Below are 14,701 nucleotides of genomic sequence, written 5' to 3'. Positions count from 1 at the left end.
TTTCTATAGGAAGCAAGCCCTCTGTTGGTGTTGTGTCCCCATACAATGCTCAAGTTAGAGCTATCCAGGAAAAGTTTGGGAAAGCTTATAGTAGGTGTGATGGTTTCTCACTGAAAGTAAAATCTGTGGATGGTTTCCAAGGCGTGGAGGAAGATATCATTATCATATCAACAGTCAGGAGCAAGATGGTTCAGTTGGGTTCCTCTCAAATTTACAGAGGACAAGGCTCTGACGAGGGCCAAGTAAGTTCCACTCCTAGCATTTACATTTCAAGTACTTCCCAATCTTCTGTATGGTCCGCCTTTCTACTATTGCGTGCATTCACGATGAACAAATATGTAATTTATTCTTTTATTTTCTTGCAGGCATTGCTTATGGATAGTGGGGAATGGAGCCACTTTGTCCAACAGCAATTCTGTTTGGCAGAAGATTATCATGGACACGTGGGATCGAGGTTGTTTTTTCTGTGTCAACGATGACAGAGATTTGCCAAATGCAATTTTTCAGCCCATTGAGTTTGATGATGGTATGGTCCAGCTAAGGTTGAACTACAAAGACAGAATATACCCAAGTTACCAGAAGAGCTGAAGGGGAAGACAGTGAAGAAGACGGAAACGGTGAAAGACATCACTGACAGAGAATGAAGGGTCGTGTTGAGAGCACGTGAGTTAAGCGTGTGCTGGGTGGGCCCTGCGGGAGTGCGGGTCAGCATCAGGCCAGGGGACAGTAGAGTTCATTAAGTGAACAAATTTTGTCTGAATGAAATACATTCCGAGAAAACGGCGGAGTTCATCGTCCTCCCCAAGTTACCCTAATTTGATTAGTTTCTTGTTGTACTTACCCACATTGTCGGCGATCGCCGGCGGCAAAAGGGCATAACAGGGATCTCCCACCAAAATTCTCCATCACACTTGATGTTGGTCTTGCAACAAAGAAAGGCAGTTCATCAAGCACTGTCACAGCTCTCCTTTACCACTCAGTAGCACTAGTGTCAGATTCAGAACCAGATGACTGCAATGAGCACTTCCATCAGCATCATCAAACATTTACCGGCATTGCCCAATGAAGCTTGCGGGACAACCCTGTTTCCATGCGGCTCATTTATGTTACGAAATTTTTGGATACAACAATGCCGTTATTTTTTTCTCTTTTTTTCCCAGTGAACAAAACCGTTATTCATTACACACATGCATGTACCACGTCATCAACAGGTACGGTCCGGCGGGCGCGCCCGTGTTCTCACTCTCAGCAGTCGATGTGGATGCTGTGCCAGCCGAAGTCGCCGCACGCCCTGGTGTCCTCGAACACCTGGTACGGCGTGCCGGCGCAGCCGGGCTTGGAGTAGAGCGTGGCCGTCTCGCCCCGGAAGTTGAACTCGTGCCCGCCGTGGAACCGGACGCGGTTGCACCCGCACGAGCCCACGCTCGCCATGCGCCCATGCGACCCCGACGACGTGCACCCCGACCCGCCCCACGACGTCAGGTAGCTCCTCGGCCCCGACCCGTCCGAGGTCGCCACGCCCGTCGCTGGCACGGCGAGGATGGCTAGTGCTACGGCGGTGGCCACCGCGGTCGCGGCGAGTATCGCTCCGGCGCCGTGCCTCGAAGCCATTTCAGTCGAGTGGGGGGTTGTGTGCTCCCTCGGCATGGAATGCTACGGCGCGGGGATTTATAGGCCAAGGAAGGTGGTCGATTCCGACGTCGTACTTAACGGATGTCTAGGGGATTTTCCATTGTGGGTATCGAGCTGACCCTGTTGAGGTCAGCACTCACATACAGAGGCGGAGCCAGGAATTTATTTTTTTCATTATTAGGGAGGCCAATCATGCTAATTTATATAAAAATTTAATCAAAATTCATATTTTCAATGTAAATTTGGGAGCCATAGGGGGGCAGGCCCCTGCCCGCCCCCCTGTCTACGCCCCTGCTCACATACGTGCTTCTGTAACACTCCGTTCCATGGTAGTTGTTGTTTTAGTTTTGTCCTAAATTAGACTTTTGTTTTTGACTATGAACCCGTAAGAGCAACTCCATATATAGCCCCTAAATCAGACCTTCAAAATGTTGAATGGAGTTACTTTTTTATTATTTTTTAGGAACTTACAAATTTGCTTCAACTCCAGCAATAACTCTCAAAATCTTATTTATAATAGCCCTAAAGCCCCCCCTAAAAATGGAGGGTGAAGGAGAGGATTTGCAGGCCTCCCCTGAAATAGAGGACCTAGTAGGGGCCTGCTGGAGTACATCTTTATAATCCCCTAAATTTGAGATAGGACCGTATTTAGAGAGGGTCTACTAGAGGTGCTCTAATAACAATTGGAATAGTTTAACGACATGCAAATTATATATTATGAAAATATTTAATAACAGGCGTAGTTTTGGATCGAACTAATGCCCTGAATGATAAGCTGTTGCGTTTTGCTTTAAATTAAACGCCGACTTTTGCGGTTGCGCCTTAGGCTGCCTAGGACCCCTTTGTGTAAAAGAGTCTAAGTTAGAGAATCTAAGCGCCTATTTATGAGGTTTAGGAACTTAGTTGCAGCATCGAGGGATCTGTTTGTAAATTTCAGGGATCTTCTTATAACTTTCGACTCCACCAATTGAATAAATAGAAACAACCTCCTCCTCCTTCCTAGAAATAGCATCCTATGGAGTGGAGGTGTGGACTTTTGACCATTTGCTCTCTTGCTTGTTTAACTTGTTCTCCTCACTTTGCCTCTCTAAAGTTATACTATTGAGCTTTGACCCTATCTTTACCATTTTTGTTTGGTTTCGGCTCGTCCGATTTCCAACACCCGCTATCGCTGTTAGCGATTTAAGACCAATACCCCCTTCTTTTCTGAAAATTTCGTGGCTCTTTGTTGAGGGTTGTACTGTGATGGGATCATACTGTTTACCGACAATTTCGTTCGTCTGGACGGACTCTGGACTTCCCCAGACGGTGACGTTAACAATCAACGATGATACCAACAATAAGACGCTGTTTCAACCTATAAATTTCTTAGCTTTTGCAAGAAAAAAAGAGATTTGACCGAAAAGCAAAACAGAGAACGTGCCTGGGCACGTTTTCCCCTTACACCGATACAAAGAGACCATGACACAGCTACAGTACTAGCTGGCGCGTGACAAAACTGACTGCTACATTCGGACTATGAGGCGAACAATTGCTTGACGAATTAAAAATTGTGCATGTAGAAGTAGATCATAAACCATATATATAGTATCGGGAATCAGCAGTCGATGTTGATGCTGCGCCACCCAAAGTCGCCGCAGGCTTGGGTGTCTTCGAACACCAGGTACGGCGTGCCGGCGCAGCCGGTCTCGGTGTAGAGCGTGGCCGTCTGGCCCTGGTAGCTGAACTCCTGCCCGCCGTAGAACTGGAGGTCGCTGCACCCGCAGGACCCCGCGGTCGCCGTCTGCCCCGAGCACCCGGGCCCGGACCACGACGTGAGGGAGCTCGTGGCGTCCGTCGAGCCAATCGCCATGGCCACCGCCATCAGGATGGCGACGGCCGCCGCCGCGGAAGTTACGCCGCACTTCGCCGCCATAGGACTATAGGAGTGTAGTGGAAGTGGAGTAGCTACTGATGAGAACTTTGTTCGCGGCCAGGGCTAGCTCTTGATTGGTGTTTGCAAGGCATCAGGCGTCGTCATCGGCCAGGATTTATAGGCCGAGCACCCATGTACGTGGACGTGGCAAGTAGTTCAGTGACGCCGGCTGTAATTGGTCAGAGCGGAGTTCCCGAGATGGTATTCTGAACATTATTTGTCTCATCGAATTACTGAAAATGGACCGAATACAAAGTGTCAGTGGATCGGCGCATCACCATCGAATGTTCTCCCTGGCCGACGATCGCCGGCAGAAATGATCGAGAGACCAGATCAATCTTTATCTTTTGGTGCCAGGAAACAGACGATCCACATGAAAAAGGATCCAAGACGAATCCAAATCCAATCCAAACGATGCACTTGCGATGCTTTGTTCCCATTTTCTTTGCGAGGTATTCCAATTATTTTTTTAGAGTAGAGTACCGTACCGTTGTAAAATGTTCCACTCATATAGTCATATGGTGAAACGCAGCTAATAAATATTTTCAGACGCACTACGCATGCTTGTCATTCTCACTCTCAATCTGAAGTTCTTTCTCTCAAGTGTGAGCCTATTTTTGCTCATTTGAACTGTGAAGGCTCTCGCCCCTATATATGGCACAGGCAAATTAGAGCATCTCCAAAAATTTAACTAAATCTCATTCTTTATATTCCCATTTAACTATCCATTTATCTAAGTTTCTCTCTTCATATTTAACATTTTGGTTGTACTCCAACATCCAACAGACTAGTCAAATCTCACTCTTCGTATCCAACTCTTTGCTCTCCTCTCCTATGTCCAACTCACTGACGCGTGGGCCTCACATTGTTATCTACTCCCCCTCCTCCTTCTGCTCCACATCCATGGCAGTGGCAGCAGCAGATCCATCGCCTCCTTCAACGCCTCCACCTCTCCACAGCAGTCGGTGGGAGCCCCAACGCGAGCAGGTACAAGGCACTGCTGGCGGGAGCCCCGGCCTGGTGGCTCACGGCGAGCGCAGCCCTAGGGGCAACTGATAGGGACATCACGCGGCGCGGTCAGGTAACCCTGCGAGGTCGAGCGAGCGCGGCGGCGGGAACGGCGTGGGAGGGCGGGAGCAGAAGGATGGTGACCGGGAGCGGCTAGCGTAGAGGGTAGGATGCCGAGCAGGATACCGAGGCGAGGATCCTGGTTTTAAGGAATTTTTTTAATTTTTATCTATCCCATATCTAAGATTTACAGAGGCTTTTGGATATGCTTTTACACGGCCACTAACAGGGTAACCAGCTTATTAAACAGATACAGTTAGCCATTGTATAGCGTGTATGCGGTATTTAAATGGGCTAAATGGCCGTGTAATTGATTGTACTAGCGCATTGAATATAATGAAAATGCTTGGCTTTCTCTTATAAGGTAGTATATTGCAGGGCATCAAACTTTGGCTTCGGTTGGAGGATTTATAGGATGCTCCCTCGTACTTCGTTTTTGAAATTTAATTCCACTCACTTGAGGGTTTTGATGGGATCATTCTATTTATGTAGGCAAATATCATGCTATCTACTTCACTTTGCGGCCAAACCGCTAAAAATGATCATTGGCGGTCGGCATCCAAGATAATTGAATTTTCTTGGCTATCTATTTTTGACGGATTGGTGCTGTTAATAATTGGTGATGATGCAAATTGAGTTTTTTTAGATAAAGGATTTTTTGCGGGTATTTTAGATAAAGGATTGACCCAGTACATATCAGTTAGATGGAATATACGCGTCTAAGTTCAAGGCGATGTGCCTAACAGCGAGATGTCTATGCTAATTTCATTGATTGTGCCCTCCTCTTGGAGAGCATACAGGGATGATACGTTGCGGTTGCGCATTTACGCACATTTACAATACTAAGTGTACGTGTTTGTAAGCATTTTCTTATATGTTGTATTTCGTAAGAAGAAGAAAAAACAGCAATGATACAAGATATGATTTCCACTTATAAATTTCTTGGCTTTTGCAAAAGAGATTTGGCTGGGGAAAATATAGAACGTGCCCCAGCACATTTTCGTCTTGTACTACAAGCGACCATGACACTGACCAAACTGACTGCCTGACTGGTACATCCGTACATTCGGACTATATAAGGCGAACCAGATTACTTTAGGAAAATGGCGTCGGACTATATAGAAGTACAGGAACCATAGTTGGATAGATCATCAGGGTTATACGGCGAACGATTTTCCATTGCTCAGCAGTCAGCAGCCGATGTATATGCTGCGCCAGCCATAGTCGCCGCAAAACTGGATGCCTCCTCCGTTCACCTGGTACGGCGTGCCGGCGCAGCCGGTCTCGGTGTAGAACGTGGCGGTGTCGCCCTCGAAGTCCTGCCCGTCGTAGAACTCGAGGTCGCTGCAGCCGCAGGACCCCACGGTCGCCGTCTGCCCGAAGCACCCACCTGGCCCGCTGTACGACGTGAGGTAGGTCTTGCTGATCGCGGCGTCCGTCGAGCCCATCATCGCCATGGCCACCGCCACGATGGCAACGGCCACTGCCGCGGAAGTAACGCTGCAAGTTGCCGCCATAGGATTGCAGTAGTGGAAGCGGAGTGCAATAACTAACTGTACACGGCCGGAGAAGTTTGTTCGCCGTCGTCACCCGGAAGGCCAGAATTTGTAGGCCGAGCTCCCATGTACCACTACCGGAATCAGCAGCTTTGCCGAGTGCCAGGTACACTCGGCAAAGCCCCAAAAACACCCGGCGAAGGCATTGCCGAGTGTAGCACTCGGCGAAGCGCACTCGGCAAACAAAGCCTCGGCAAAGACATCTTTGCCGAGTGTTTTTTATCGCACACTCGGCGAAAACTTTGCCGAGTGCTATATCTAACACTCGGTGAAGATTTTCAAAAAAAAATAAAAAAAAGCACGATGCTCTCGGGGCACCACCACGTCACCGCCGTTGCCGCCACCACCACGCAACCGCCGCCGCCAGCCCCTTCCCTTGACCGCCGCCGCCACACTTCTCGCCGCGGCTGCTGTGCAGGCCGGCTGCGCGCCCCCTGCAGCGTCTGATGTGCCCCCTCGCCGTGGCCGCTGCGCAGGAGCTCCGTGTGCTACCGGACCACCGGAGAGACGGCAGGGAGAGGAGCTCCGTGTGCCTTGCGCCGCCGCCGCCACCGGAGGAAGAGGGCCGGGGCCCGCATGCCGCCGCCACCAGAGAAAGGAGGCCGGGCTCCGCGTGCCTCCACCGCCGGAGGAAGGGGGCCAGGCCCCGCGCGCCGCAGCTAGCCGCTGGAGGAAGGGGGCCGGGCCCCGCGCGCCGCCGCCTCCGAGGAAGGGGGCCAGGCCCCGAGCGCTGCCGCTGCCGGAGGAAGGAGGCCGGGCTCCGCTCTCTTCCGCCGTCGGAGGAAGGGGGCCAGGCCCCGCGCGCCGCAGCTAGCCGCTGGAGGAAGGGGGCCGGGCCCCGCGCGCCGCCACCGCCGAGGAAGGGGACCGGTCCCCGAGCGGCGCCCCCCCCCCCCAGAGGAAGAGGGCCGGGCCCTGCGCGCCGCAGCCATCGGAGGGCACCTGGTACTGGTGAGTGCCGAGGCCGCAGAGCTGCTAGCGCTGCCATCTCTCGGCGACGGAGAGGGCGCTGGAGGGAGAGAGGAAGGAGGCAGGGAGTTCACGCGCTGGCCATGGTGGGCGGCGGTACCGAGCGCAGGCGGCGTGGATGGAGGCGTCGCGGCGACGGCAGGGCGGCACGCGGCGTGGAGGTGGCGGGCCGGCAGCGGCGTGGAGGCAGCGCACGCCGTGAAGCTTCTGTGGTGTGCGTGTGTTGTGTGGGGGCATGGGTGGCGTGAGCAGCGCTTAAGACAGGAGGAAGAAAGTTTGCCGAGTGCTGTGATCTAGCACTCGGCAAACAATAGCTTTGCCGAGTGCTAGATCACACCACTCAGCAAATTTTCTTTTTTTTCTTTCCATTCATTTACCAAATGTGTTTTACAAAAATTTGGAGGACAGTGAAAGAATTTTTTTATTTGGTATAGTATATTAACTAAGAGAAAAGTTGTTTGCCCGAACTTCTCTTTCTTTCTTTTTTTGCAGAGTGCTAAAAATATTTTATTTGCTCTCTCTTTTTTTCATCATATTTTCAAAAATACCTTATCACATTCATTTGTCGATACATATTTGATGCTTTAGCGAAAAATTGATCATTATTTCATATAGTTTTGGCTCAAATTTCATTTATAGAAATGTAGTTAAAAAAATAAAAATTATCAAATGGATTCGAAAAAGTACCAAAATTTAACATGACACGATCTTCGATGTCTATTGGCTATACAAAAATTTTGGGAGTCAAACCACAGCTCGACTGTCACTTTCACTCCAAATCATACCCGATCATTCTCAATAATCATGAAACTTCTTTAGAGATGTTCGGGTTGTGAGCAACGTATGTGACAACCTATGCGAAATCTTCTCAATTTTTTACCACAACCTCCACATACGATATCATGACATATTTTCAAATTTCATAATTTTTGGACTTCCTTTGCTTTTTATAGAATTTAAAAACCGCTTAGGCACGCGGTGGAGGTCGTGTTTCCTGAACAAGATGATCGAAATTTCTTTTGATTTCATAACTATGGCCTATATGTGGATTCAATACCATGAATATCAAGTTTCTACTCATTTTTTTAAATATTTTAATGACTAGCTGTTCAAATTTGACTTGATTCAAAAATATTACCAAAAATTAAATTAATTAGTTAAATATAGCAAATGAACTCAAAAATACACCAAACTTGACTATGGGGAACTACATGTTGTATGTGTAGATCAAAAAAAATTTGAGGTTCAAAAGAGAAAAAAATTAATAATTTGTCGAGTGCCAGGAAGAGACACTCAGCAAAGGTGATTCTTTGCCGAGTATCATGTCTTTGCCGAGTGTCTGGCACTCGGCAAAGCCATCTTTGCCGAGTTTCGACTCTTTGCCGAGTGTTTTAGGGCTGGCACTCGGCAAATGGTGTCTTTGCCGAGTGTCCGATATATGGCACTAGGCAAAAGAGTTAGCACTCGGCATTGTTGAGCTTTCCGGTAGTGTACGTGAGGCCGTGAGGGCTGCTTTACAATTCAGAGCCCCCGGCCGCCGGAGCGGAGTTCCCAATCAAGATGGTGTGTCCATGGTGTGTCCTGAACATATTGTCTTATTGAGCAGCTGTATTCAAAAAATGGATCAGCAGCAACTATCCGTGGGTCACGATCGATCCAATGTGCTCCAGGCCGACGCTCGCCGGCAGAACCGGGAGACCTGATCAAATCCCTCTTTTGTTGCCAAGAAACGATCCAAAAACAAATCCAAATCCAATCCAAACGATGCACTTTCGACGCTTTATTCCCCTTGCCCGTCGGTTGGATCCTCCTTTCGACCTCGGTCCCAAAAGCCAAGATGCCGCCGCGCGGCCGCGCCGCGCGCCACGTACCCTCCCCGCACGACGCCGTCGCTACTCGCCTCCACCCTCCACACCCTCCGAGCTCCAGCTACCAGCTTTCCACGGCGCCTCACATGGGCGCGGACGCCTCGCCTCGTCAGCCGGGCGCTCCGCCGCGACAGGCCGCCACTGACTACACGTAACTCCTCCACTACCGGCCTCTTTTCTAATCGGCGACCTGTGGCGTCTGAGGCTCCGAGCCGTGAACCAGGTACAGGCTCTCGTGCTCTCCGATCACTCATCGGCGAAAAGTGCGCACGGCGACGGATTCGGAACTCAAAAGCGACGGAGATGATGCGCACATGCGTCCATGCCCAGGATGGATATGCAAAGGATGATCCCATGATCCACTCTCATGGCGTCGCCTTTTGGCGGCTGTATATAAACGCTCCCCTGCGGTTCCTGCGGGCTATCTGCACACCGAGCTCTGAGTTAGCGTTCCAGGATCGGAGGTAGCTTGCTAAGGTCCGATGGCGGACATGCAGATCGTCCTGTCCGGGAGGAAGATCGAGGCGCAGTACGTGGAGATGAAGGTGCCGCTCTACTCCTACGGGTGCGAGAAGAAGATCAAGAAGGCACTCTTGCATCTAAAAGGTAATTTCTTCATTACCTTGCTCTGCATTGGGAACAGAAAGCGCAGCAAGGTGATCGCTGACCGTGTCAGTGGCCATGTTGCAGGGATACATTCGGTGCAGGTGGACTACCACCAGCAGAAGGTGACGGTGTGGGGGATCTGCAACCGCGAGGACGTGCTCGCCGCCGTCCGGAAGAAGCGGACAGCGGCGCGGTTCTGGGACGGCGACGTGCTGGGTCCCGGCCAGCAGGTGCCGGCTCCCGGAGACGCTCCCAAGCAGTACCTGGCGGCGTTCACCGCGTACAGGTTGAGGAAGTCGTGGAAGAAGCTGTTCCCGCTGATCCGGCTGTAAATCTGGCCGTGAGCTTAGTTGTTGTTGTTGTTTTTTTTTTTGTGAACTCCCATGAGCTTAGCTTTCCTGACAAGTGGAGACGTATTCCGCGTGCGAATTGATCGCAAGGAATAGCAAATGGGTTGGTAGCGCGTGCGTGTTGATATCGAACAAATCTGCTGCGTAACAATCTTAGAGACGGGCGAATCACAATGATATACCGTTTGCACGGATCAATGCAGTTCGATTATAGTTGTTGCATCGGGGTGGACAGAAACAAAGGTGGTGGCAAAGCTGTTCTTTTCTAACAAACTAACACATATGCTGAATCTATCCTAATACTGTAACATATTTCTAGCGAATTTTGCATTAGTTATTGGTTTGACTTGTATATTTATCTACTTGCATCAATACTTATAAAAAATTCTCATAACTACTTTTACATTAGTTATTGATTTAGCCTGTATATTTATCTAATTTCATCAACACTTGTACAAACAACGAATGAAAAAAAGTAAATAGTGCCATATGTACTTACGAACGAAGTTGATAAAATCTTTAGTCATGAACACTTTTCTAAGTACATATGAAGTGAGAGGTTCGAATCTGGGCTTGCCAACCATCACAAGTTTGTGAAACCTCAAGTAAGCAGCCATGGCGATTCAAGATAGAACTGTAATATGCTGTAGAGTATTATTTAACACGTTCTAAGTGTTCAATCGAGAATGATAGGCATATGAGTCTTCATTCGATACTGAGAGACATGTCGAGACTAATTGGTTTGCACTACAACAAAAAAACATTAACCACAACCTTTAAAATTGACTTCGGAGGCGGGCACAATTTTTAACCGTCTCAGTTAATGCCTACAGAAAGCCCCGCTTCGCAAAGTTGATTAACCGAGACGGGCACTATTAATATGACTGTCTCGATTAATAGTCATTAATCGAGACGATCGTACTAACTTAACCGCATCGGTTAATAGTTAACCGATGAGCAGTGTAACTCAACCGCCTTGATAAAATAAACCTAGTCCACTAGTCCAAAAGGCCTAGTTGCGAGTATATATAGCTCTTAGGGTTTGGAGTCCACATTTCTCTCACTCTCCCTCTCCACAGTCGCCGCTGCCGCTGCCCCCTCTCCTCTCCTCTCCCAGACCACCTGCACCGGCCGGAGCTCGAGGCCGCAGCAGGCGAGCAGCCACAGCGGCCCCGAGCGGCGATGGTGCGGCGGCGGCGGACCTGAGTGGCGACGGCGGATGGCGTGCGCCGAACCCTCGCAACACGCACGCGAGCAGCGACGGCGGTCCCTCACGGCCGCGCACGGCTGGATCCTGCAGCGACGCGACAGCGCGGCGGGGGGGGGGGGGGGGGAGCGCTGGCCTAGGCGGTGGCGATGGGCTTGGCGGGCCCTAGATGGGCTCAGCGGGCTTCTTCTTGTTTATTATTTATTTTTTATTTACCGAGGCGGGCAACCAACCGTCTCGGAAAAAGGCCACATTATCGTGACCTTGGCTCCGAGACGGTTGGGCTGCCCGCCTCGATAAAGCCATTTTGCCCGCCTTGGTAAAATTTTCTGTAGTAGTGCTGGTGCTAAAATTTGTCTTGCCAAGACTAGAGCAGAGCAAAACATTGCTAAGAAATTTTTTGCCAAAATTACGTAGTTTGGAGCTAAGCTGCTCCCGGTTGATCAGATAAGCTCCAGCCGTTCGGCTGGCCCGCTACAAATTCGGCTGCTCGCCGCCCTTTCCTCCTTTCTGCTCCTCTCTTATTCCTAGTGCTGCAGCAGTAGCTAAAGCGCAACCTGGACAAGTGCAGCCGAACAAGGTGACAAGTACTTTGTGACTTGTGAGGTGGATTGCATTTTTGAATTCTAACCAAATGAGTGCCAAAATTTATGCAAAATTTTGGTAAGACAAATTTTAGCACCAAATAATCAGGCTCGTCATTTCGATACCGAGGGAGGTGCCTCCTTTTGTTTTGTAATGTGCACCTAGGTCTGGACTTTGGGTTCGATTCACTGAAAGCCTAAATTCACTGCATTATTGTTTCTGTTGCCTGAACCTTGGCTGTAGGCATTGCTGGGTAATCCTTAATCTATCAATGCAGTGATGATGACATCAGTAGCTACCTAAAATATGTCCAGAAGTGTCCAGATGTTTCTCAGCCAGCTAAGCCGGTGATGAAGCGCTGAAAGTGACACATCGTATCGCCTAGGTACAGCACAACTCGTACCGCACCTTATCCGAAGGCCTGGAGCTAAAATAAAAATGTCTCTTCACATCAATTTTTGGTCAAAAACAAGTCTCTCCATGGTTCATGTAACAACCACCACGCGGACAGTCCGCGAGGTGACGGCGGACAGTCCGCGAGGCGTCGCCCAGATATTTATCTGGATGGGCTTGGGACCCACTCGTCAATCCTCTCTTCTTCCTCTTCTCTTGCAGAGCCGAGCGGAGCTCGAGCTCCCGCGCCATCGTCGCCCCTTGCTTCGATCTCCCTCCTCCGTCCACCAGACCTCGATTCCTCGCGCAGGAACCTTCCTCGTCACCTCCTCCACCTTCCCAAACCCCTAAACCGGCTTATCCCCGGCCGGAATCTTTCCACCACCGCCGGACACCATTGGGGGTGCTTGAAGCTTGCTCCACCGCCGATCCGCCTCTCCGGTCGTCCTCCACTCGAACCGACCGCGGGAATGGATTCGTGGTGAGTCCCTTATGCTTCACAGCCTTTTTCCCCTTCCATGACGTGTCGCCGGCGCCGGAGCACGGCCTCCGCCGTCGCCGCCGCCCTTGCTGCCGCCTAGGGCGAAGGTCAGAAATTAGTTATCGCGGACGGTCCGCCAGGGAGGCGCGGACGGTCCGCCGGTCAGGTTAGTTTTTGTCCAGAGACGATGTTGCCTCTGGTTGTTTTTGCAAGGTTGACTGCGGACAGTCCGCTATAGGGGAGCGGACGGTCCGCCGTTGAGGCTTGAATTTGTTCCAGAGACGATGTCGTCTCTGGGGGTTCGCAAGGGTGAACTGCGGACGGTCCGCCACTTGGGCGCGGACAGTCCGCAGTAGAGTCTAGGAAATTGTCCAGAGACGTTTTCGTCTCTGGTGGGTTGAGTACTTGAACTGCGGACGGTCCGCCAGGGGTGGCCGGACAGTCCGCAGGTAAAATGGGAAAAAGTTCCAGAGACGTTGTTGCCTCTGCTGGGTTGGTAGGATAGTGCGGCGGACAGTCCGCCACTCGGGCGCGGACAGTCCGCAGGGTATTTCAGTTAAAGTAAACTAGTTACATTCTTGGGCTGCACTCATTTAATTCATATGCATACGTGTAGCATCCGCATCTGAGGGAGCCGTCTTTGAGGTGATCGCGGCACCACAAGAGCAAACGACGCAAGCCCAAGAGGAGAGGTGTGAGCACCCGGCCCAAGGCCCGTCTGGCCCCAGTGTTGAGCAGCAGGCGCAAGGCAAGCCCCGGTGCACATCCTAGTATTTTAAATTAAGACACCTATGTATGTTTCTACTACTTGTGCATTGAGTTCAGGAATTGTTTGGAACCCTAGTTGCATGATTCATAGGATTCCCGGAGTTATACTAGCATGTATAGGACGATAGTTGTGCTAAGCTTAATGTTACCGGTAGAAGACGAGTGGTCTCCTGCACTCGCGAGATGTAGGATGTTAGGAGTCGAGTAATTTCCGGTTACTCGCGAGATACGTTATTATCTTTATATAATTCAGTATGTGAGATTGGTTTCGAAACGAACATGGAAATGTGAGACCGGGCGGGGATGATGGATAGGTATGGCAGCAGGACAGGGTTCCTGGGTGTCTTAGCCCCGTCTGTGTCGATTAAGGACCGGTGGATGTGGCAGTGCTGATCGGGGATTGAACTGTACTAACCGCATGCCGGGAGTAGGAGGTAGTCGAAACTGGTAAGCCGAGTACTGCCTTGCTTCGAAAGTACAGGAACCCGCACCCAACTCCTGGGGCGAGTCGAGTAGTCGCGGAGAATTGGGATGCATGTGTTTACTTTTGGTGGTCTCACGTTGAGCTCGGCTGACCATATGTCGTTGGGCTGGTTCCTGTAGTTCGAGGCGGGAATGGGAATGGTTGGTATGTATAGTCCGACGGGGCAAATACGTGCCGTGTTGGTTAGGTCCACCTTGCAAGGTTAAATCGGATCGATTCGCCGTGTCTCGCGATTATGAGGGCCTTGGTCTCTTTGTCACACCGTAGCAAAAATGTAGAATGTGAGTTAGGTATGTTTATATAAAATATGGAGCCATTGTTTTATTTTGCTTGCATCACCATGATTTCTATAGTAGGTCTTTGCAAATATTAGATAAGAGTTAGTTTATATAGAATCTGAGGCTAAAATAATGAAAGTAAGGAATTACTTTAGTTGCCTGTTTTCTGCAAAAGAACCACCAGCCAAAAGCCTTGCATGTCTAGCTATGTGGGCTAAGTTATACCCACTGGTCGGGTAAACCTTGCTGAGTATTAGAATACTCAGGGTTTGTTGCCAACATTATTTCAGGAAACGCAGACACAGACTTCTGTCCCTGCTGCGCCAAGTTCATCCGCCGGGATGCAGAGGGATGGGTGGTCGTGGAGCCGGACGTTTAGTTAGGGATCTCTCTAGGGCTCACTTTTGGTAGCTGTAGGCCCCGTTCCTCTAGACGAACCAGGATTTCAGTATTGAAAAGTTTGTGAATTATGTATTTATTCAAACTTGGTTTGTAAAACTTAAGGTCAAGTTCTATGTATATTTGTTGTATATTCAAATAT

The 14,701-nt window shown here is 50.0% G+C and overlaps 1 protein-coding gene across 1 annotated transcript; it reads left to right on the top strand.

The window, feature by feature from the left end:
- Positions 1-9,328: 9,328 nt before the first annotated feature.
- On the top strand, positions 9,329-10,162 carry LOC120643092 (heavy metal-associated isoprenylated plant protein 28-like). Its single transcript, XM_039919617.1, has 2 exons — positions 9,329-9,614; positions 9,699-10,162. Exons 1-2 carry the CDS (start codon positions 9,491-9,493, stop codon positions 9,944-9,946), a joined length of 372 nt encoding a protein of 123 aa, XP_039775551.1. The 5' UTR covers positions 9,329-9,490; the 3' UTR covers positions 9,947-10,162.
- Positions 10,163-14,701: the final 4,539 nt, after the last annotated feature.

The sequence above is a fragment of the Panicum virgatum genome, chromosome 7K, assembly GCF_016808335.1.
Source record: "Panicum virgatum strain AP13 chromosome 7K, P.virgatum_v5, whole genome shotgun sequence".
Taxonomy (NCBI): Eukaryota; Viridiplantae; Streptophyta; class Magnoliopsida; order Poales; family Poaceae; genus Panicum; species Panicum virgatum.
The sequence above is the reverse complement of the archived record's forward strand: the minus strand, read 5'-3'. Positions and strand labels throughout refer to the sequence as shown.